The sequence below is a fragment of the Cynocephalus volans genome, chromosome 1 (assembly GCF_027409185.1).
Source record: "Cynocephalus volans isolate mCynVol1 chromosome 1, mCynVol1.pri, whole genome shotgun sequence".
Classification (NCBI taxonomy): Eukaryota; Metazoa; Chordata; class Mammalia; order Dermoptera; family Cynocephalidae; genus Cynocephalus; species Cynocephalus volans.
Window position 1 is genome coordinate 233778394 of NC_084460.1, and position 24054 is coordinate 233802447.

The 24054-nt window shown below is 34.4% G+C and overlaps 1 protein-coding gene and 1 pseudogene across 15 annotated transcripts in view; both read right to left on the minus strand.

Annotated features, from left to right (window-relative positions):
• The window catches only part of LOC134385062 (sodium channel protein type 3 subunit alpha), an 82534-nt gene extending 66359 nt beyond the window's left edge, over positions 1 to 16175 (minus strand). For 10 of the 15 annotated variants that reach the window (XM_063107042.1, XM_063107026.1, XM_063106993.1 and 7 more), the window contains exons 1-7: positions 15912 to 16175; positions 10173 to 10291; positions 8497 to 8586; positions 4490 to 4618; positions 3724 to 3815; positions 2636 to 2908; positions 2362 to 2425 (exon numbers count right to left, since the gene is read on the minus strand). In XM_063107042.1, coding sequence (XP_062963112.1) covers positions 2362 to 2425; positions 2636 to 2908; positions 3724 to 3815; positions 4490 to 4618; positions 8497 to 8586; positions 10173 to 10291; positions 15912 to 16175 — 1031 coding nt within the window. Of the gene's footprint in view, positions 1 to 2361; positions 2426 to 2635; positions 2909 to 3723; positions 3816 to 3906; positions 3999 to 4489; positions 4619 to 8496; positions 8587 to 10172; positions 10292 to 15911 lie in introns of all 15 variants that reach the window. The other 5 variants (XM_063107034.1, XM_063107019.1, XM_063107003.1 and 2 more) reach the window with 1 other exon arrangement.
• On the minus strand, positions 109 to 2063 carry LOC134388289 (protein FAM136A-like; annotated as a pseudogene).
• Positions 16176 to 24054: the final 7879 nt, after the last annotated feature.

Consider the following 24054-nt stretch of genomic DNA (forward strand, 5'->3'; position numbering starts at 1 on the left):
CTATCCTTAATTTCTTCATTCATCAACTTCACTTAAAACTCTAAAATTCCCATTCCTCTGTTTAAATAGATTCTTGCCCTCAGCCCTGATGGCCACTGGCAAAGACTTTTATTTCCCAGTGGATGCGAGGGACTCCTTCATTTTCTTGGTCATAGTTGGGATGAGGTGCATGTGGTCATCCAAACACTTGGTCACACAACTATCTAACTGCTGCTTCACCTGAAGCTCCTTAACCCCCACATCTACAGAATCTTTGGTTTTGTTGTTGCAATGCATGGTACACTAGGCCAGGTGGTCCTGGAACTTCCCCAATTCATTGGTCACCAAGGTCTAGGCTTGAGCCAGAGGCACATGGCAGTGCTCGATGCCTGGCTTTCCTCGCAATAGCTGGTGCACCAGAACACGAGGCCCTGCATCTTCTGGATGTTCTGTCTCTCCAGTCTCTTCACCATGGAGACCACCACCATCTGCACCTGGAGCTGCTGCAGCTCTGCCGTGACAACCCCGTGCTGTCTATGGACTAAGCCTTCTTATTGTTAAGTTTTAATAATTCTTTGTATATTTTGGATACAGGTTCTTTATCAGATATGTGTTTTGCAAATATTTTCTCTCAGTCTATGGCTTGTCTTTTCATTGTCTTAAGAATGTCTTTGTAGATAGAAGTTTTTAATATTAACAAATCCAACTTAACATTTTTTTCCATGAAATGTGCTATTGATTTTGTATTTAAAACTTCATCATTGAACCCAAAGTTATGTAGGTTTTATCCTATGTTTTTCTAAACAAATTTTGTATGTTACATTTATGTGTATAACCTATTTTGAGTTAATTTTTATGTAAGGTGTAAGATTTGTGTCTAGGTTTATTTCTTTGCATATGGATTTCCAGTTGTTCCAGCACTGTTTGTTGAAAATTTCCTTTCTCCACTGAATTGCATTTACTTCTTTGTCAAAAATTAGTTGACTATATTTGTGAGTCTATTGCTGAGCTCTCTCCATTCTTTTTCATTGATCTATATACTAGTGCTTTCACCAATATCATGCTGTCTTAATTATTGCAGCCTTGTATGAAGTCTTGAAGTTGGGTAGATTTCTTTAGAATTTTACTTGACATTTAACGATAGAATGGCTATCAATTTCACTATGAAAATTACATAACCCATAGTACGTGCTCATTAAAGGGAAGTGATTATTATGGTTTAACAGGAATAAAGTATGCATTAACCAACCTTATCCAAAATTTAGCTGGGTTTTTATGTTAAACATAATAATAAAAAAACAGCTAATATGAAATACATTCTTGTGATAGACCATGTGTTAGTACAACTGCTTTATGTTCATTAAATAATCATCACAACAATTCTAAGAAAGAGGCAACATAGTATACTCTCCCCATTTTAGAGATGAGTAAGCTGAGTTACAGAGAACTTAGGACACTTTTCCAAAGCCAAAGTGTCTGCAATTGGTGGAGGTAGGATTTGAACCCAGGTGTACGTGAACTCCAGAACCTATGCTTTTAACCCACTATACTCGCATAACAAAGGCTGGGAAAACCATCAGCAAAAAATTTTTCCCCGAAACTCTATCTATATGAGTAGTATACATTTTCATTAACACTTTCAGATTTTCATGGCCACACCAATTTCCCACTTTCTAGGATGACTCAAAATATGTGTAAGATCTATAGCCTGAGTCACTATTGCTATCCCTTGGCTTTTAAAAATTCTCTACCTGGATTTTAAACTAATTTATGATACTCTTGGGAAAATACATTAAGTATGAGAGACTAGCAGGGTAACTAAGGTACTACAGCATCTATTATTGTAGAATGTGACTAAAAGAACTATTAGGTGTGCAGATTCAGACTTGGACATGCTTTTGGCAGATATCTGCCCCTTGGCCTCTTCATACACAGGGATTCGTGCTATTTGAAGAATACCTAAATCTCTCAGATCAGTTCCCCAACTGGGCTTGCACCCTGAAGACCATATTATACTCTGGATCTTTTCCACCCACATCAAAACTCATCCCATAGGTTAACCACACCCATAAAAATGTGCCCATCTTGTGTTCTATCCCTGTATTCCCTAAATAGCTCTGATGAGTTTACAGAAAAGACAATGTGCTTTCACACATTGGAGCAATAATTTAGGTACATCTTAACTGTGAAGTTCTTGGGGAAAGACCTTTACCCGAAGGGATGATTTTTAGTGTCTGTGAGTTTAGGACTAATGGCAATCTAGTAAGTCAGACAAGGCATTTCCTTTATTATATACATGTAAGGCTACCCTTGTATGTTTTTCTTTCCAACTTCTTTTGCAAAGAGTTCTATATCTTTGAAAAAATAAATTGTGTTCCTTACCCTGCATCTGAGCCATTTCCACAAAGTAAAGGGTCTTTTTGTCCATCCAGAACATAAAAATGACCTGTTAATAAAAAGAACAAACTATTTTATTTCATATTAATTCTTTTTACAAGGAGAATAAATCAGAGTTTGGATATCTCAGTTATTACCAGAGTGAACACCAACAAAGTATATTTACAAAGGTGGCATCACATTCACACTCTTAACTACTTATAGTTAAAAATTCATTCAGCACCACTAAGGGTTAACATAATGTAGCAATACTTCTTACTGTCATCTCCAATGTAATCCTTCCAGTTAAATGTGCTCATTGTTACATTAACAAATGTCCCATTTGAATCCATTGTGCCATTAAAGTAGGAAGTGGTGTTGGTTTCAAAAGCAGAATCACTTGGGGGCCACTGCAAACATTTATTCCTCAGGTTGCCCATAAACAGCTGCAGCCCAATTAGAGCAAACACGCTCAGACAGAACACAGTCAGGATCATGACATCAGAAAGCTTCTTTACTGACTGGATCAGAGCCCCCACGATGGTCTTTAAACCTGAGGAGAGAGAACTGTAGGTCAACTGAGGAAGAGTACCACAAATCACAATTTCTTCTTCATAGTCACACACATTCTCTTTCTCTCACAAACAACGGCTTGGCTTTAGACACCAAAGCTTTATGGATGGCCTGATAGTTTGGAAAATAGATGAAGAGCAGATTTTATATGTGAACAGTCTGCTTTCTGGAGGTTCAATATGAAAGTTTAAATATCCAAGCAGGAAGTTTTGTTTGTGTGCCACAAACATGTAAACACAAACTTGCAGTTATTTTTCAGATTTTGTGTTACATGAGGCTGTTTTCCACCATCCCATTCTTTACACTAGCCTCCAAGTAGCAGTGATTTAGAGGGGAACAAATTTTAAGATATTAAAAATCCCATGTCATATGCATGCTGTTCAATAATAATCTTTTTTCCTTTATAAAAGGAGATCCATTTTTGAAATAAATCTGCAGTAATTGGTAAACTCCACATCAGTTAGTAAAGCCATGGTAGCAAAGTTTTATCAGAATGCAAAAGAGAAAATTATTACATTATAAAGGCAAAAAAAAAAAAAGCAAAAGAACAAAACTAGTGTTTTTTATAGTTGTCACATGCAATTTTCTGTTAAACTCAAAGGCTGACTATAAATATATGTAATTTCTAAAATTTTGGAACTGAACTGACATTGAAACATCAATTGGCATCCTTGAATGTGACAAGAAAGAATAATAAGCACAAGATGAATGCTATACATGACTATAAATTGATTTCATCCTTAATATTATTACAGTATATTTAAAGTCAGCCTCGGTGTTTAACCTAGCTCTCACCTGGAATGACTGAAATTGTTTTCAGTGCTCGGAGAACTCTGAATGTTCTCAACGCTGAGACATTGCCCAGGTCCACAAACTCTGTCACATATCTATAATAGGGAGTTCACATACAAACACAATAACACACAAGAAAAGTTGGAGATTTAAGGGGCCTACCACTTGACAACAGTTTCTTCTTACCTGGAATTACAGAAATAGTTTTCAGAGCTCGCAAAACTCTGAAAGTTCGAAGGGCTGAAACATTGCCTAGGCTTACAAATTCTGTTACATACCTGTAGAATTAAATCAGAGTTACTGATAGTTTTGGCAAAGTTTATACTAAATAAGGAATTAATGTTGGGTTTGGCATATAGAGCCCCTTGAGTTTAACAAAAGGAATTGCTATAGACCTCTGGGTGTCATATACTGAAAGTTGCTTTTAAAGAATAAAATTTTGTTATTTTATTTCAGTGTAATTTTCACTAATATGAACATGTTTGCAAAACTAAACAAAGTACAGTTGTTGCTGTTTAAACTGTAGTCAATGAGTAACTTCATTTGGATGAGAAGAAAAACTATATGACATGAAATTCCATTCATTGTTCATTTTCCAAATATATTTACCTTGCAATGTGTATTCTAATATGTATTCTCAAAATAAATGAGACATACAATTAATTTGACTAACAAGAAAGCTCTACATTTAAAATAAGTCACAACAGCCTAGTTTATGCTACAACTATTTTCATTCCTCTGAGCTTATCAAATTTTCAGAATTACTCACGCCATCACAATGACACTGAAATCCAGCCAGTTCCATGGATCACGAAGGAATGTGAAATCTTCTAAGCAAAATCCTCTTGCCAAGATTTTTATAAGTGACTCAAAGGTATAGATCCCAGTGAATGTGTACCTGGGAAAAGTATTCAAGCCAAAATTAACAATTTCATTTGAACTGTTAAAATAGATGTTTTCAAGCATAGCAAATCCTATCCTTTTGTGGCTTTTTAATTCACTGAAACCTTGTTCCTTATCTGTACTTACCAAAGAATCTATTAGTTTAACTAATGTTACAAGCCTGAGTGAAGGGTTAAACTGAAGAGAAAATGTATTCTCCAAAAATCTGATCCTGTTTATTTAGGTTTTAGAATAATAGTTTCATGTATTTTATGTATAATCATCAAATTTGAACCTCTAGAGCAGCAGTGTCTTACAGAAACAGAATGCAAACCACAAATGTAATATTTAAATTTCTAGTAGCAAATTAAAAAGTTAAGAAAGAATTGAACTTAATTTTCATATTATATTTTAACTAATATATACAAAATATTATCATTTCAGCAATTAAGACTAGCCAGATTTAAAGTTTCAATAGCCATATATGACTGACTAATGGCTCCTTCACTAGACACTGCAACTGCAGAGGCAACATAGCTTGGATTCATTTAAATATAATAAAATATTTCACTCAAATTTTATTTTAATGATTAGACTTATCTCATTTTTAGGGCTATTTTACATGTTTAACATAGAAAGTGTATTTCATTTTTTTCAATTCTTAAGAGTCAGGCTTAGAGTTATAAAACTGTCTTCTCTCTGTTTCTGTATGAATATATGTGTGTATAGTCACAAGAAATGTTTCAGTTCACTACTATTACATGTGTGTGTGTTTACATGATTACCAAAATTTAGGGATAAACAAAATTCTTGAATCTAATCTTGCATCAGCCAATCTCTTTGGGCCAAATTATTTAGACCTTGCTCAAATTCAAATTTGATCCTCCAAAATGGTGGATGACTTTTCTACTTGCTGTTTGATGTAGTGCATTTCTAGCCCTCTTCCCTTTGAGCTTTGACAATGTAAGTTATTTCTGTTTCTGTTTCTTCCAAAAATAGTTGAGAGTACTTGTTTTTCAAAATTGTGCTCTTTAAAAGTACAATTTAAGTTTATTTTTCAGAGTACTTCACCCAAGCCACAAAGATTTGATTTACTCATTAAAATTCATTATTTTTCCTAGCCTACCAGTATTTTATATGTGAAAAATATTGGGATAGTTATTTTTGAAATGTTTTCTATGGAAATTTCTCTCATATGAGAGAACAAAGAAATCAGGGAAAAATGTATGCAGAAATCTTCACATCTAGTTTTCCTAAGTACATCCTGCTCCTTTTTCCCCTAACAATTCAATTAATTTCATGAGGAATAAGTGTAAGTGCTACATTTAGTTATTATGAAGTAGTTGCTTATTAGGAAGAGAGATATTTCACAGTTTCAAGCTTATGTGTCCTTGTGTTTTAGTTTGGATCTTTGTGTAATACATGTGGTCACCATGATATCAGTATTTCTGTTTGGAGAGAGAGCTGGCCTTTTAAAAGGCCTAGAGAGACCTTCCATGTATGTTCTGTTTATCATATTAGTGGTTAGTGCCCTATGGTCTATGCTTAGGCAATTATCTATAGAGTTACTAGGAGTAAGATTAAAATCCCTAATTCTATTCTTGTTTTTGAAAAAGTAAGAGAATGTGTGGGGACATTTAGAGTGTATGGTAAGTATTGATAGCTGTCCAAGGAAGAGAGTCCTAGAGCTTAACATCCTGGACAGAGCTCTGCACAGAACACGTATTCAAAAGTGCTTATTAGTGAACTTGATTGGACAGGTAAGCGGGAATCAGGAGACCTTAATATTTCTCAGCTCTGCCCCCCCTAGGCTTCTAATTACACTCTTGATTCTGTCTTGTCACAGAGTTTTTTTGCCCGTAATTATGATGTCTATAGAAACGCCTTGCCTTACACAATATTTCCCTCACTATACAACATGCCACATCTTTGTACAGGACTGCTTTTCATATCAGCGACTTCTGTATTCATCTCAAAACTGAGTTATCTTCTCTTTTTATTGGATTCTGTTTTGTTTTTTTCTTTTTTTTCCGGCAGTCATTACTACTATTTTGCTTGTTTTTCTACTGTCTTGCTGTCAAGTTACTAGAGATAATTGATCAGAAAACTCGTGCACAGTTTTCTAACTGAAAGATGCAAGTCAAAAACTTTTGTAAAGCTAAGACTATTTTCATAATGGGTGTAATAATTTTTAAGTTAATACTGTTTCTTTAAAAAGAGAGATCTACATATTCAATTGTCTCCTTTTACCTATCTTTTAATAATGTTATACAAATAAATAAAATGTATACATATTTAAATGCTTTGATAATTTCTTCTGGGAAAAGCACACACAGACTAGCTTTATATAGGTATTTCCATTTTAACTCCAAAATCAAATACGGTAACTGAGAGTTCTGATAAATGACCTGCCTCAATATAAGAACTGGATTTTCCTACTACAATGATTTCTAGGAACCATTCTCAAGCTACTACTTAAAAAAAAAATCTTTAACCAACATGTTTAATCACTGACAAGTAATGGCTTAGAATGGTGCAGTAAATCCTGACAGAAGTCTATAAAAACAGTTATAAATAAAAAGTGGCAGTATTTGTTTTAATATCTTATTTCCTATTGGACATTACTTTTAAATATATGATAATAAAAAGAGCATATTAATTTTTTTTTCACTTAACCAAACCCCTGATCATTGTATTATACTATACATAAAAAGGCTAACCTAACCCAAACACCTCTGTTTAACTAAAAAGCATGTTTCTTTGACACAAATAACCTTATAAATGGCTGGCAAAGGAGTAATGTCATGATGCAGAAATCGCATTAGTTCATGCACAATTTTCACCAGTGTACTGATATTTTGAAATAATGAGGGGCATTTTTTCCTCACATTTAAATAAAAAATCTCTTGCAGTAAAAAAAAAGACCTTATTACTAATGCAGAAGATCCACAGAAGTGTCTTCTTTTAATACAACTAGGGGCTGGTTTAGCATCCTTAAGAACTACTGTGCTTAGATCCTTCCTCTGTATTAAAATTCTGAATCAAACATTTTATACTGATGATATCATACAAATGCCCCCAGGTCTGCATGTCTAGGGAGAAAGATCTAGGCCAGGATCTGAGGTAATTTTAGGTGCAAATATTGGAAGAGACCTAACTGGACAAGCATCATTTTAGTAGAATTGTTATTGTTTTTATTAGTGTTCTGGTTACAAAGTTTGATAAGTGTTGAATGATCTTTTCTTAGCCATGTTTCCCCTTAAGCCCTTTATTTTTTGAGCACCATTTTGCAGAAGATGTTTTATTTCTCTCATGGAACACACTTGTGATGTTTTAGCACACATGTGTCTACATATCTAAAATGTCTAAGTTACTTAACTTAAATACCAAAATGTATTTTTCCTAAATATAATAATATAATATATAACCAAAATACCTAATACAGTCATATAGAGGTAAATAGCTAAATCTATTTTACAAGAATATAATAATAATAGAAATATACTAGTACAAAATAATTTTATTCATCAAATTACTCAAATGATCATTGTATTTTGTCAAAAATGCTTAATTATGATTGAGTCTTAACTTTTAGGCTAAATGATTGGTTTAGTTTACCAGCAAGCAAGTGTATACTAATTTATAATGTCTCTTATATAGAAACAGTGTAATCGCACTATCATGAACTTATTGGAAAAAATACTTACCTTACAGAAGAAAAACTCCCCCAAAGAACTTCCCTGATCTTCTTTCATACTATGGAAATAACATTTTCTTAGAAGTGTTTAGCCTGACTTCAAAAAGTAGAAACTGTTAAGTCAGACCATAACCACAAGGAGATTGCTAGAGAATTTGTGTGTGCATTTCTTGTTCCAAGAAGTTATTCTTACTTACTCTACATTCTTTGTCCATTCTGGAGGGTTACTCAAGGTCATAAATACACAGTTGGTCAAAATAGTGCACATGATAAGCATGCTGAATAAAGTGCATTATAGTTAAGGAATAAACGTTAGTATGTTATCACAGCCATTTACAAATGACCCAATGCAAAAAAAAAAAAAAAAACACAAGTTAACTATGAAATTAATTTCACTTATTTGTTTTTCAAATGATGGTAAAAGCAATAAGAAAGTTCAGAGCCTTCCTAGACCTCGTCCACTCTTTTTTCGTTTACATCATATACTTTCAAAACTGAATTTAACAGAAAGAGATCTCTGTTGAAGCAAATGGGAATTATTTTTCATTGCAATTGGTTATGTGAAATTGTACTGCAAGGGGAATGCTCCATCCTTTAGTAAGCTTACAGTATGACATAAGCGTAAAAGTCATACTTCCGATATAATTTAAAATCTCCACTGATTTACAAAAGGTTAATGAACACAATATAAAAAAGGTTGAGAATGTATAGCCCCGTATATTCAAAGATTATCTTGATTAAGAATTCTACTGTAAATACATTAGTAGCCTTGTAGTGATGTAACTTGTTCCTTTACAGTTTACAACATAATACAGAAAGGAACGATTTTGTGCTGATAAGGTAATATTATTTTCTAACCTTCTATTTTTTACTTTAGACTGTGAGGTAATCCAACAGGCCATCTAGCTATTCTGCTGTATCTAGTCCACATCATACATAAACAGATAAGCAAGATTCTGAAACTCTCCTGAGAATTAGCTGTGATAATTTCTTTTGGGATCTTAGTCCAGACTTCATTGTAAGGAAGTTTATGATTATTTTGACACAAATCTTTTATTTTAAAATATAAATACTTTCCAACTTCAAGCCATAGAATGAAAGAATTCACCCCAAAAGTTATCAGTCCCATTTATCCTGTCTCTAGGTTAATCGGTCTTTTAGTTAATATATATGCCTTTTTTGAATCTGCTTATATAAAATGTCCATTTTTGAACACTGCCTCAGAAAATCACCTTTCTATTTTATCAGTACTTGAAAGAAATTTTTTGAAATCTATACCTATTCTATCTTTTTACATGTACTTTTCGACTATCATTGTAAGTAGTTTTAAGTGCAGGGGCTTTTTGATAACTATTTATCAACCAGGTACATAGCCACATAGTAAGAATTTAATAAATATTTACTGAAGGAAGAAAGGAGGAAGAAAGGAAGTGTAAAGGAGGAAAGGATGAAGGAAGGAAGGACAGAAGGAAGGATAGACGCAGGTGCTGAATGAAGATGCAGAACCAATTAAGGCACAAAATTTTGAACATTTGGTAATACAGATAATAACAGTAACCAGAATAGACTATGTTTCTTTAACAATAGTTACAAATGATGTAATTGAGGTTGATAAAAGTGTGAGGAAAATTTGCTCTTGTTCCTACTATACTCATTCACTATCATGGTTGCATATTTACTTCTAGAATCAGAATAGTCATTTATAACAATCTTGTAATAAATAGTGGAAAAACCAACATAGACAGACAAATTAAACTAGCAATGTTACCATTAATCTCAAAGACATTTTATAAATATTTAAAAATAAGAATAACATTTTCTTTAAAATCAACCATTAGACATAGCATGTAGACAATTCACATAAAAAGGATATGAATGTACCAAAATCTTAATAGCAATTTTCCTAACAGGGTTTAGTGGAGTTAAAATATACAAGGCAGAGGTGGCACTGAATCGAAAAATTGCCTTCCCTTTATTCAACACTATAAAAGTCTGGAAAAGAAAATATGAGAAAGAAATTACTAAATTAGACATGTGGCTTATTTGAGGAACTTATACATATGAAAAACTCTTTTTTACATGATTTGTTCACTTAAACTTCTTTGCTTATTTTCTTTTCTTTTTTGTTTTTGGCGGTAGCTGGTATGGGGACAACCTTGTTTTTTTAAACCAATTGGTATATCCTAACTATAAACATGTTGTTTCTCCCCTAATTAACATATACTGTAATTACAAATAAAGATAAGACTTATTATTATCTAATATGTCTCTAAGGCTTCAACTTGCTGATACAAACTGATAATCCCACACAAAATTTTTTACCAAACTGTAAGGTAGTTCCAGATTCCAATTATTTTGGGGGGAGTGGGGGTGTTGGCTATGTTTATTACATTATGTGGAGTGATGGTTTCAAGGTGATGGTATGCACCTATAAAAACATATCAAATTGTACACTTTATCTTCACTTAATTATGTCAGTTATACCTCCAAAAGCTTTTTAAAATGAGAATAAAAAGAACTACATTAACCATTTATTAAAATCTTACTATAAATATTAGGAAACTATTACAAAGTAGTAGAATCCAATTCTATTTAAAATTTACCATCTGTCTCCAACTTTGGTAACTTTTCAAATTATTCTGTACACATTGCTATTAAAGTAATCTCTCATAAATATTTTAATTACATCAGGTCTTTTAACTCCAAAGTTTATTATGGTGGTTCTCTATTGTCCCTATCGTAGTTCTTCTGATTAAAACGTTCAAACAGGTTTAATAACCTGCTATTGCTGATTCTATAAATCTGCTGGAAAGGAATCAGCTTCACAGCTAATACTGAGAAAGGACAACTGCATTGAAAGTCAGTCTGAAATTCATCATTTCAAAGGGCATTGGGCAGCTAAAATTCTGTGATCTAAAACTTACAATCACCAACTTAGCATTTAAGCTATGCTACCCAGTACCTACCACGTCCCTCTAGGATCTTCTTTTATTATTTTTTCCTACTAGTCATCTCTGTTTCAGCCAATTCAATCATCTTGTTAATTCCACTCACAACCTGTCAGACTCTCCCTTTGACTCTGAAAATAAGTATCAGAATCCTAAAGGGAGGAGAGCCCTAAGAGGTCATCTAATGCAAACTCCCTCCTATTTCAGGGACGTGTCTCCAGAACAGAACTATCAATAAGTTCCCACCTACAAGGACGCACTATTATTAGAATGCCCTGGGGAGATTTTTAAATCACCAATATTTAGGTCCGAACCCTAATTGAATCAGAATTTCTGAGGGATGAGCACTAACTTGTGTATTTTTAAAATTTCCTCAGTCAATTCTAATATGCAGTAGGTTGACAATGCGGCTCTCTGGGAATGTTCTCAGCTATCAAAGTCTCCTCCTCTATCATGTCTTTCCAAATAAATCACACTGCCTTCTGATCACTCCTTAATTGTTTCCCTTTACCAGTAAGCCTTAGTATATTAATTTTCACTCTTTCATATGTTGCTCATAATTATAGTCAAGTAGCAATTTACGTTAGCATTCATTCCTGTGAGGAATAGGTTAGAAGTTGTTATAAACCATTGAGTATAAAGAGCCTGTAATCTACTTTTTCTCCATTTTTTTTTACAGCATTTAATAGCATGGTTTGCAAATAAATACTTGTTTTAATTAAATGTGGGTTTACTTTTATGATGCCATTTACCTTTAAAAGACCTATTCTATATATCCATTTACTTAATAGTATGTTTTTCCTTTTAACTAAGGGCTGTATCCCATACATTCATGTTCAGACAACAGGCTCTGTTTGAATAGGTAGACAGACATATTTATATTGTGAGTATAAAGGGCAGGAAAAAACATTTCTCTGTTCATTGCCCTTTTGTATTTAAGACTGTGGAGCCAACCATTACTTGACCAACTATTCTCCATGAAATGCACTCTATAAATCTGAGCAATTCTGTGAAGAGGGCAAGTAAACTATTTTTTACTCGCAGTAGCATTACCTGCAAGGGACGGTGGCCCTTGGGAAGACTGCCCGTGAAGCACAGAAGCATTAAAGGATTGTCTCGAATTCATTCACAGGATTAGATTATTTAATATTACAGTCAAACTATCAAAATCCATTTAGGCATTCAAGGACATCAGTAACATGTAAAAAGTTCACCATAATTTAAGGTGCATTTACTCATGCTTTTTTGGAACAATTTCCCTGAAGAAGCAATTTCCGCTTGCAACAATAGGAGAGGACTTTATTTTGAAATATCTCCTAAAACAGTGAATGGAAATGAACTGTCCCTTTAAACATAAAACCCTTTGCTCCTCCTGCAAGATTAGCCTTTTTTGTGCTAGTGGAATTAAAGCTGACATGCCAAGAACTTCTTCATTGAATTTATAGGTTCTGGAACAAAGCAGGCCTCAAGGACACAATCTCAGTTTATTTCTGGAGAACAACACCTGATGCAAAGAAAACCTTGAGTTCTGAGAAACTGAGGAATAAAATACTAATATTGTGTATAGTGAAAGAATTAGAAGAAAGAAGCTTGATATTTGGAGCTCTGATGTTACTGAAGATGTACCTAAACTGAAAATTACTTGAGAGAATGACAGATGATTGCAAGAAAGATAAATAGAACCAATCCTAAAGTCAGGTTTCCAAGTAATAAGTAATAATGTGATTTAAAAAAAAATAGTACTACATATTGCTACTAGCATTATGAATGATACAGCTGGAAGTATATTAAGCCAGTTATTTTCTACTGCGCAATGCTACTAGCTTCTTTTTCCAGGTAAATGCACATCTTATAAGTTCACTAAAATCTTTACTTCTTTGCAGCAAGAATAAGCTTTACATCTCAGTGAGTAGGACCACATCAACCAAAGAATTCAAAAAATGATACAACCATTTATTTTAACACTCTCTTTTATCATATTAATAAATACCGTTTATAGTTTCTCTTAGCAGGTAAGGGCTCTGGCTCTGGAGCCTGCCTGCCTGGATTCAGATCCTGGATTCACCGCTTAAGTAGTGTGACCTTGCGTAAGTTACTCAACCTCCCTTGGCTTCACTGTTCCATCTGTAAACTGAGGCTAACAATAGTACCTGCCTCACGGGTTCATTGAATATTGAGTTAAAGCACTCGGGCAATGTCTGACACAGCATGAGCACAACAAGTGTTAGCTCTTATTGTCGCTGTAACAATTCTTAAACTATTACCCTTGTCAACTTAAATGCCATTAAAATACATTGTGATGTTACTCATCTGATTAAATTAGGTCTTTAAAATATATCGCTGATTAATGGCAGCAAAAAATTACGTAATGGTATACAGTTTTAAAATGCCTTTTACCTGCATTATTTCATATAATTAACATAGCTTTATATAATATTTTTAAATTCCAGAACTTCTTCCATTAGCTCCTTCTATCCTAAGAATTACAAACTACCTTTTCCTTTAATAGCACCTCAATCTTCATCTTTACAGATACTTCATAAAGGAAAGCAGTGCAGCCAACAGTAAAGAGACTGGCTAAGTGTCTCCGAAGATGGTTCATGATCAGTATGAATAAATCAGAGTCCTAGTCTGGCTCTCAGCCATGCAGGCAATAAAAACTGACTTTGCACACAGAGAACCATTCTGTTTCCTAGTGGCAGACTCACATTAACCAAACTTGAAAGGCTGGCATAAAACCAGAACGCCAATCTATTTATTTATAGTGAGATATGTTACTTTCACATGAACTGCAAAATTGCAATGGCATAACCAGCACATTCTTCCCTTTAAGCAGAACTATGGGAAAACAAATTGCAATCAGATGGCTCCCTGCTGAACATGGAGTCCAAACCAGGTGGCTTAATCAAATGATGTAGAATATGTAATGACATCTGCTAGGTAGCCCAGTGTACCCCCTCCACAATGGGCTGGACTTGCCATTGGGAGGAAAATGCTTTCAGTGCTACTACTAAAGTTCCGTCTCCCATTGGAAAATACTAATGTCTGTCTCTATTATTCTCTTTTTTTCCTTCTTAATCATACGAGGCTGATCAATTCCCTTTTTTTAAGGATACTTTAAATCATGTCACAGTAAATTATGCCTCTGTCTCTTGAAAATATCTTTGCAAACAGACACTTTGGATCAGTAGTTCTCAAAGAATTCCCCTCACCACCACCACTTTCTTGAGGGATGTCTCATTGACATTATTGTAAGGATACAGTAACTAAATTTCAAAATTTTCTTTATTGGTTCTATAATAAAGTACTGAAATTATTTTTAGAAGTATAGTATATGAATATATACTAAATGCTACCTTTCATGAAACTAGTAAAAGAGGGAAAAAAGAACCTGTTTAACTATTTCAATTTGTTTTCATGACTTTAAATAAAATTTTGTTGTTGTTGTTACTCAAAGTGTGGCCCATGTACTAACAGGATGAGTATCACCTGATGGCTTGTAAGAAATGCGGGATCTTTGGCCCCACCCCAAATCTATGGAATCATAATCTTCATTTTAATAAGATCCTCAGGTGATGAGTATGTATATGCGAGTTTGAGAAGTACTCCTTTAGAACAGGGCTAATTCCATGTCTGAATGGTTAACTCCCATTTCCTTTAGTTATCAGTGATCTTATAAAATTAAATTGTGTACTGCTTAAAGGATGCAATTTCTTCAGCCACTGCTTTTAAAAGAGTCTGCTTTGACTAATAAAAGTGTTCAATATCTTCCTTAATCCATAAGTCATCAACGAATGGTGATATTAATTTATCTTTAGTTTCTACATGGAACTGTTTTTATACTTGTGAATGTTAAATAAAAATTGTGGTTATAAGATGCCAAAATACCTAATTATAAAGTGTAGAGTTTATCATCCGTTTTTTATACCACCCCAGTGGGTTTAACTACAGAAGCTAGCTAATTCTGACAGAATTATGTAGTTATTTTAGCATTAGGAAGACACAGTCATAACTGTTGATTTAAATGATGTATAGATGGAGAAAACTTGTGTTTCTTTTTGGTCTTCTAATCTTGACTTTTTTTCCCCTCAGGGTGATACTTTAACAATTTGTGGATGTTCCAGAATCTAGCCTGTCACAGACTAAGTAAGGTTAGGAGAAGATACTAATCATATTCCAGGTTAGTGCTTCTCCATGTATTATCTGCCTATTGAAGGATTCTAAAGTAGAAAACTATTTACAGTCCTCTAGAATACCAATTACTTTGGAGAAACTACAAACCAAAAACTGACAAATAAGGACAATAACTGTCTGTAATTCTTCTTTTGCAAAGCTATTATTCTGTTGTCTATTGTATGCTTAGATATGTCAGCAATAACAGATATTTCACTTTGTAAAAGTCAATTTTAATTCTATCTATTTCAATTTCTGTGAAATTGTAGAAATTATTCATCTATTCATATCTACTCATTGTGGCCAACTTTTGACTTCATTTCTTATAAAAATTTTTTGTTTCTTATGCTGTGCTTAAAAGTAAGTGACAATAAAGAGCATCATAAAATCTCTAACAGAAGAAAAATTATGGTACAGTATGTAAATAAGCCCCAGAAAAGTATATTATAGTTAAGGGTTTAACGTATTGGAAGTGTGAAATCAACACTCACTTTCTTATTGATGTAGAACTGGTCCAGGTCCTCCAGGGGCTCTGACACCATCTCTGGAGGAATGTCTCCATAAATAAATGGAAGGTTCTTTCCAGCTTCCAAGTCACTGTTTGGCTTTGGTTTGTTCTCCTCATCATTGTCTTGTTCTCTTTTGGACTTCTTGGCTTTCTCTTCTGCAGCACGTTTTTCGATAGCAGCAAGAGATTCTCTAGTAAAAAGGCGGAAGCTTTCAGGTCCTGGGGGTACCAGCAGTGTCTGCGCCATCTTTTCATCCTGCACATTTAATTACGTTTAGCTTCTTGCATAAGAATTGCCTACAAGAACAGACAAAAAATGCATAAGAATTTGGAAAGCAAGCGATAGAGAGGAAATAAGAAAATCAAACAAAATGCCATTTAATGTTATTTTAGTGATTTTTTAAAGCTATAAACACTAAGTCATGCTTTTAGTGCTGCACTACAAATTTTAACTTGGAAACATCATCATTCAATCTAATTTTCAATGAGCCAACTTTATAAAACTATCAAAAATCTGTTCTAAGACCTTTGAGCCAAATATATATTATAGTATACTTTTGGTAAAAGAGTAATGCTAGTAATGCTTGTCAATAAAATTGGTTAAGGATCCATTATCCACACCCCCAGCCCCGCTTTTTCACAACTTACTAATGCCCCAAATAAAGAAGTACCGGTAACAAGGCAATTATTGTGATACATCCCTGACTCATAAAATCTCAGGAGAGGAAAGGAAGTTTTGCCTAACCCAACCACTGTGCTGGTTGTCAGCATCATCAACAGCTGTTCCAGAAAAAAATCCGATCACCAGGAGTGACAGGGAAGCCCCTGCCTCCAGGAAATTCTGTCCATATTTGGTAAGTATTTCCTTTCTTTTGTTAAGCCAAGCTCTGTTTTCTTTTAGCTTTTCACCTTGGATCTTTCTGAGGCATCTTCCAAGGCAATGGAGAATGTGTTTATTTCCTCTTCCTATCTGCTGCCCTTCAACTACTCCAAGACAATTTTAATATTCTTCCTGAATCTTCCATTTGGTGTAGTGGTTAAAAGCATTGACTGTGAAGCTAGACTCACTCTGTTCTAAGCCCTGGCTCAGTATGAGCTGTATGATCTCAGAAAATGTAACCCCTCATTGTTTCAGTCTCTTATAAAATGGGGACAATAGGAGAACTGACCTCCTGGATGTTGTAAGGAATAGATGAGTTAATTTATGTTAAGTGTCTGGAATAGTATCAACTATCGTAATTGAATTATCTTCAGTTCCTCCAGCCTCTGCATGGTTTCAAGCATCCTCACAATTCAAGCCACTCTACTTTAAACAAGTTCTCGATGTGCTGGCACCACAACTGACCATGGAGCTGTGGAAATGCACTGAGAAGTGCAGAGTACAAGGGCACATTCACACATGCCTATCGCCTGGCTGGGAGAGCAAAGGAGAGAAGGCAAAGAGGTGGAGTGGCTCTGCTCACTTTCCCAGGGAAAGGAAGAAAATGCTGTCTGCAGAAAAGGTGCTAGAACTGTCACAAATACAGGACATCAGCTACCTAAATTTTTAAATATTTGTAACAGCTATTTTATTTTGCATCATGCCAAAAACCACATTTTAAAAACGAAGATAGAAAACAGAAACAATGAAAACAACAAATTACAATGAGAACATCAGTCATCTTGTAGGAGAGTCTACATCTACAGCATCAAAATAATCATCAGAGTTATCTGTGATGTTTTCCCCATCCCCCCTACTTCTGCATATATTCTAGTCTCCAGTTTATCTCTAAATGGCATTTAATTCTTGGTGGTTCACTACAGCCAGGTTTACATCTTGGCGGATATGCTTGAGCTTACAGACAATGAGAAACTCTGGATCTTTTAGTAATGTAAGAAAAACAATATTAGGTTACTATGTGCTTTTTGAGTTTATATCTAAATTACTGGTTCCCTGCTCTGTTTCAGTGACAAAAGTGTTTTTAATATTAGATGTGTCTTTTCTTTTAATTAGTATTTATGATATGACATTGTCATATCATTGTCATTGTATATATCATTGTCATTGTGTGTGTGTGTGTATATCATTGTCATTGTATTGTTGCTACTATAAAAGTATATTCTAAATAAGTTATAAAATAAAATATCAGGCCTACCAAAAAGTTACACCATTTTTCCGACTAGTTCTGAAAATGAATTTCTATTTTGTAGTGGGGCAAGGCATTTTTTCTGCATGAAAGGGTACATGAATCAGAAGGTTTGAGGACAGTTCTGTTTTACTCAAAAATCAATCAATTACTTATATTGTGCCTTCTAAATTTACAGCAGGCAGCACAAAATATAACTAATATTTTCAGACACCTTATGTCAATTTTAAAGACCACATAGTCAGTCCAGTTCTAGGCTGTGTGGAATAATCCCATCTTTTGTACTTTCTGACTGCAGAACGAGTTTGAGCCTTTTCTGCAAGCCTGAAAGACCCAGAGATGCGTAATCCACCTGCCTCACATCACTTGTCATGAACTAAATGGCTGTGGTTCTTCCCAAGTGCTAAATGAAAATGAAACAGCATGACAAACACATCTTAAGGAAATTCTGTGAAACATGGTTGCTTTCTTAGGAGAGAAAAAAGGTTGCTTTCATATATTACAGCATTTAGTTAAACTGATTTTGGTTTTTTTTTATTGACAATGAAATGAAAAACATTCCACAATTGAAATGGGAGATCTGGGTTAGTATAGAGTCTGCCACTAACACTTTACGTCTTTCATTTAAACTTCCTCAACCTCAGCATCATCAAAGTAACTCATTGTATAGGTGGCAACACCTTGCTATAGAGAAATAACTAATTATACTTATATTGCACTTAATTGGAGTCTCCTGGTTCCTAAATTTTTAAAATAAAATTAGATTTAAAATATCTAGTGTGGAGATCTCTCAGTAGTCTTCATAGATTATTCTGATTTCTCTGAGATGACATGGAACAAGGTACCATCACAAAATCATGAATATTTATTTACAGAGACATAACCCTTTTCCTTCCTGTTTACTTATCAAGGGCTAGAATAAAGAATTTGAATCTTGTTCAATGGAAGTAAAAATGTCGTTTTGAAAGTCTCATAGTGTTATCTCCAAAACCTGAGAAGACAAACTACTTGCAGACTCTCAGTTTTCCTCCTACAATGGGTATTAGGCTTTGCCCCATATAAGGACAGGCTGAGACATTAGAGAGTTTAGTAAGCAAGAGTTTCTTGCGGCTTCACCTACAGCCTTGCTGTTTAGAAACCTCTCGTGATTCTTTGGCAGTTCCCTTTTAAATTTTTTTCCTTTTCTTTCATGTTCTTTGTGAGCTTATTATACAGAGCTCTTACATAATTTTATATTCATATTAGAGCAGATTTTGAAAAATTAATTCTTACTGATTCCTTGGTGTGGAATATATATTATTAATGAATATATATGCATTATGATTTATTAAAATATATCAAATTTAATATACCAAAATTTCTCCAGAACTATCTTTACCAGGACAAAAAAGATTAAAAAAAAAAACAAAAAAACTGAGGATCTCTTTGATTAAAACCAAAGAACCTGTGTGCATGATCATGTATGAGCAAGACAAGTGTACCCCTCTGTTAATCAATAAAATATTGTGGTTCAATATATTCTGTTAGAGGAATGGGCCACAGAACTTCAAAACTGGAATGGACCTCAAGTTCATTTACTCAGAAAATATTTATTGAGGGACTACTATGTACCAATGCTCTGCTTGGACCAGGCACCCATGGTCCCTTCCCATGAGGAGCTGACAGTCTAATGAGAGAGACTGATGTTTATACAAATAATTAAAATACAATTGTATACATTCGGTTATTGTTGGAAGTTCATAAAAGGGATCAATTGATTCTGTTCAGTGCAGGGGGAGGAGTATGCCTCAAGAAAGTTTCCCTGAGAAAGTGATACTGGAGTAAGTTTTGTACACTAGTTGCAACTTGACAGGGGCTAGTGGTGGTGGTAGTTGGGGAAGTGATGGTAGAAAGACCTATCAGTAGAGACACAATAAGCAGGGGGACAGTATGTGTGTGGACACAGAGACAAGAAAGGCCATAGAGCATTTGGTAGGAACTATAAGGAGTTCATTATGGGTGGACACCAACCTGCTCAAATGAGAGTGGAATGAGATAGGACTGGTAAGTTAGGCAGGATAGATCACGAAGAAGCTTGTACACGCACTAAGGTAAGCCATGAATGAGGAGTGACATGATCAATTTTAAGATTAGTGAGATGGTGGCAATATGAAGGGTGAACAGGCAGGAAGTGACCCTAGAACAATAGTTTTCAAATGTTTTGGTGTCACAATCTCTTTATACTCTTACAATTTATTGATAAATCCAAAGAGTTTTAGTTGGTGGGGGGGCCTTATCTATCCATACTTACCATATTAAAAATTAAAATAGAAAATATAAAAGTTTTTATTAATTAACTCTATAGTACAAGGGTACTTCAAAAAGTTTGTGAAAAAATAGAATGAAAAGACAATACAAATCTTTCCATGAACTTTTTGAAGTACCTTAGTAAGCACTTGCATGTTTACCTAAACAACAGATTTTTAATGAAAATAACTAATATTATCCCAAACAAAAAGGATTTTAGTGAGAAGAATGAATTTGTATTACATTAGGCAAATCCCTTTACTGTCTGACTTAACAGGATAGAGCTAGATTCTCACATCTGTTTCTATGTTCAATCTGATGTGATATGTAGTTTTAATTGAAGTATATGAAGATAGCTCTCACATATATATGTAGCTGGAAAAGGGAGTATTTTAGTTGCCTTTCCAGGTAATTGTGAAATTCTTCTTTGATACTGCACTAAAATTCTATAAGTGGAGTTTATTAAATAAGTTTTAGTGTGGAATTCGAACTATATCAATGAACTTTTGATCTATCTTGACCTTTGAAGGGATCTTTAACTAATTATGCATGATTTTGTACCATCATGCATGGATCATTTTGAAAATATCAGCACATTGTTATGAATATGTTCCAAATTTTGACAAATTTCATTATATAACATCCAAAACCACTTTTTTCAATATCACCACTGATATCATGTGAAAAGTTGTAATGTATTGGGAGGCTGTCAGGCTCCCAGTGCAGGTGAAAGTCTTAAAATTCCAATTTCCACTTGAAAGCTCCAGTGCTAACACTGACAACAAATGCTGTCATTTGCTTTTCCTGAAATGACTTTTCCTTGCTTCGTTTTTGAGAAAATGTGTGCCAAATACCCCAGTCTGAATAACCATAGTTTGTCAGTTATTCTTTCAAGTGAAAATGGTGTTCCACGAAAAAAAAAAAAAAATGGGAGGCTTATTCAGCTCCCGACTCAAATAATCACACAAGTGCTTCTCCTAAAGACAACCATCGTGTTTCAGTATGCAGCAGAAATATATTATGTATCCTCATTTCATAATATAGAATATTAAAAATATGTGTTCTTCAGGGTTGAGATTTAATGAAATTAATATTTATTGCTTTATCAGAGATTTCTCATGTGAACTGGCATTTTTTTTCTTACTGAGAGTCTGTGGCAGTGAAGTAACAAGAACTACTCCTGCAGTTTGAGGCCACTGCCTTGATTCCTGCTAAGACATTAACAGTTTTACCCCCGTGACTTTTGCACAATCAGTGCAAATGCCAAAACAGTGAGAAAAGGCAATGGCATTTGGTATTATTATGAAAACAGTTTAGATCTCACAGCCTTTGACCCCCCGCCCCCAGAGTCCCAGGAACCCCCAGTTGTCTGAAATCCACACTTTGAGGACAGCTGCCCTAGAAGAAAGCAATAGATATCACTTCAGTAGTCTAAAGGAGAGAAGAAGACCTGACTATGGCTCTAGTAGTAAAAGGCATGGATTTGGCAATCAGACCTGGATTCAAGCCCTGGCTCTGTCCCATTCTACAGTTCTTGTTCTAGCAGTTTTTTCTTAACCTTTATAATCTTCAGGTTTCCTAGCTGTGTAATAAAGATAATCATAGCAATGATAATGCATTCTTCATAGAGTTCATGTGGCATTTAAATGAGAAAATGCCCTAAAGGGTGAGCACAGCGCCAGGAAGATAGTAAGCCATCAATAAGTTAGAGAGAAAAACCATGGCCAGAAGGGTGTATTCAAGGCACAATTATAGCTGAAAGAAAATCAATGAAATTTTGTGAGTGACTTGATATGAGGAGTGAAGAGGAATTACGGAGTTAAGCTCATCCCCAGGTTTCCGGCTTTAGCCACAAGTTGACATTGACCCTATAGAAAAGTGGAGAAGGTTTGTAAGGCATGATAATAAATTGTGTTTGAGGCCTGTTTAGTAAGATATGGCTGTGGGACATCTGGGTATGTAATTAAAATGTGCGCCTGAGACTCAGGAAAGCTGTCTGGGCTGGGGAAATGTTGATTAAGGAGTCACTGGTTGAAGCTAATGCATGACGTTGCCTAGGGGAAGAAAGTGGAAATTGGACTCACCGATGTCCAATTTTTGTGTAGAGGACACATACAGGGTATTGACAATGAAGTCAGAGCGATTACCTAGATGCCAAAAGAGGAATTTCCAAGATGCTAATTAAAAGGTGTACACTGAATTTGACAATGGGCCCAGCACTCTGCCTTTAAAATAAATGAGGAACAGGCCCAAAGAAGCTACGTAATCTGCATTGAAATGTCTGCTGACAAATACAAACTGTTGCTTTGAGGCTAAACAGTTTCCACACATTCTGTTCTTCACTAACTTTGCCTATTATAGTTGACATATGTGTTTTGAACTTTACTATTGTATGATTTGATTTTAAAGATATAAAAGCTGTATATACATAACTACAGAAAAATTGATTTGTATAGTCCAATTCAGTTTTCCAGGCTCACATATCAGTGAGCTATGATATACTTATAATATAAGCTTAAGAAAATATATGAAGCCCCCAGCCAATGAAATGAGATCAAAAATAATATTTATTAATGAATCAGAATCTGAGAAAAATGGCATAGTAAACTTTTGGAATATGCTGTGGCATTACCAAGGCAAACTTTTTTTTTCATTAGTCACATAGCCTGTGTGTTCTCATCTTGCCTGATTTTCCAAAATAGCAGACAGTTTGGCAAATTGTATGGGTCTATATAACCTATTAGAATCGGTAGTCACTCTCTGTGGGATTTTTATGATTATGTTGCTGATAAAATCAATTAGTTCTGGATATTCCCATGAAATAATATTAGTCAAAAGGCTCGAAATTTTCTATCTTCAAGGATGGAAAGTTGCTATATGTCATGCAACTTGAGATATCAGAAAAATCCATAATGTGTTTTCATGTCCTTGATTATGGGAGAGTGAATTGTTGGGAAAAACTAGGTCTTTTACTGACAAAAGGATGCTGTGTTTTCTTGGTATCAATAAGAGAGACTATTACAGAAAGGGAGTAATCTAAAAGACAAGCTGCACCAATTAACTATCTTCCTGTTGAAGAAAATTATTTGTTTTTTTCTACGGAATTCTAATTTAGGGCTAATGATTGTCTGGTATTTACCATGTATGCTCAGGTAGCATGTGTGACCAACAGCATAATATTTTATCAAAGGCATACATAGAGCATTCAGCATATTATAATGATAATCACTGGACACACTTCAATGCAGAATTAAATACTATTTTTCATATTTAAAGAGTTTTGAAATAATACGTGGTTGGTGTGCCTTCCTAACCAAGTGGCTTTGAGAATTAAATAACAATAATAAATAAAATCCTGTGGAATGATTACTATGTCCCAGACACTGTCATGTAATTTATGCATATTAGCTCATTTAATATGCATACATTGCCATTATAATCTTATGAGGTTTGTACTATTATTTTGATCATTTAACAGATCAAGAAATGTAGGTGTAGGTAAGTTAGATAACTTGTCCAAGTTACAAAAGTAATAAGCTGAGGAGCCAAGATTTAAACCTGTATAGTTCAGAAAATGCCTGGGTCCCTAAGCCTGCAAAATGAGAAGATTCTTAGTTCATGTTTGCTGAAATGGAATAGGATGTCAGCTACTTTACTGGGAGGTTACCGTATACAGAGCCCTGTGTCATGAATGGAGTGGTGTAACCTAAGAAA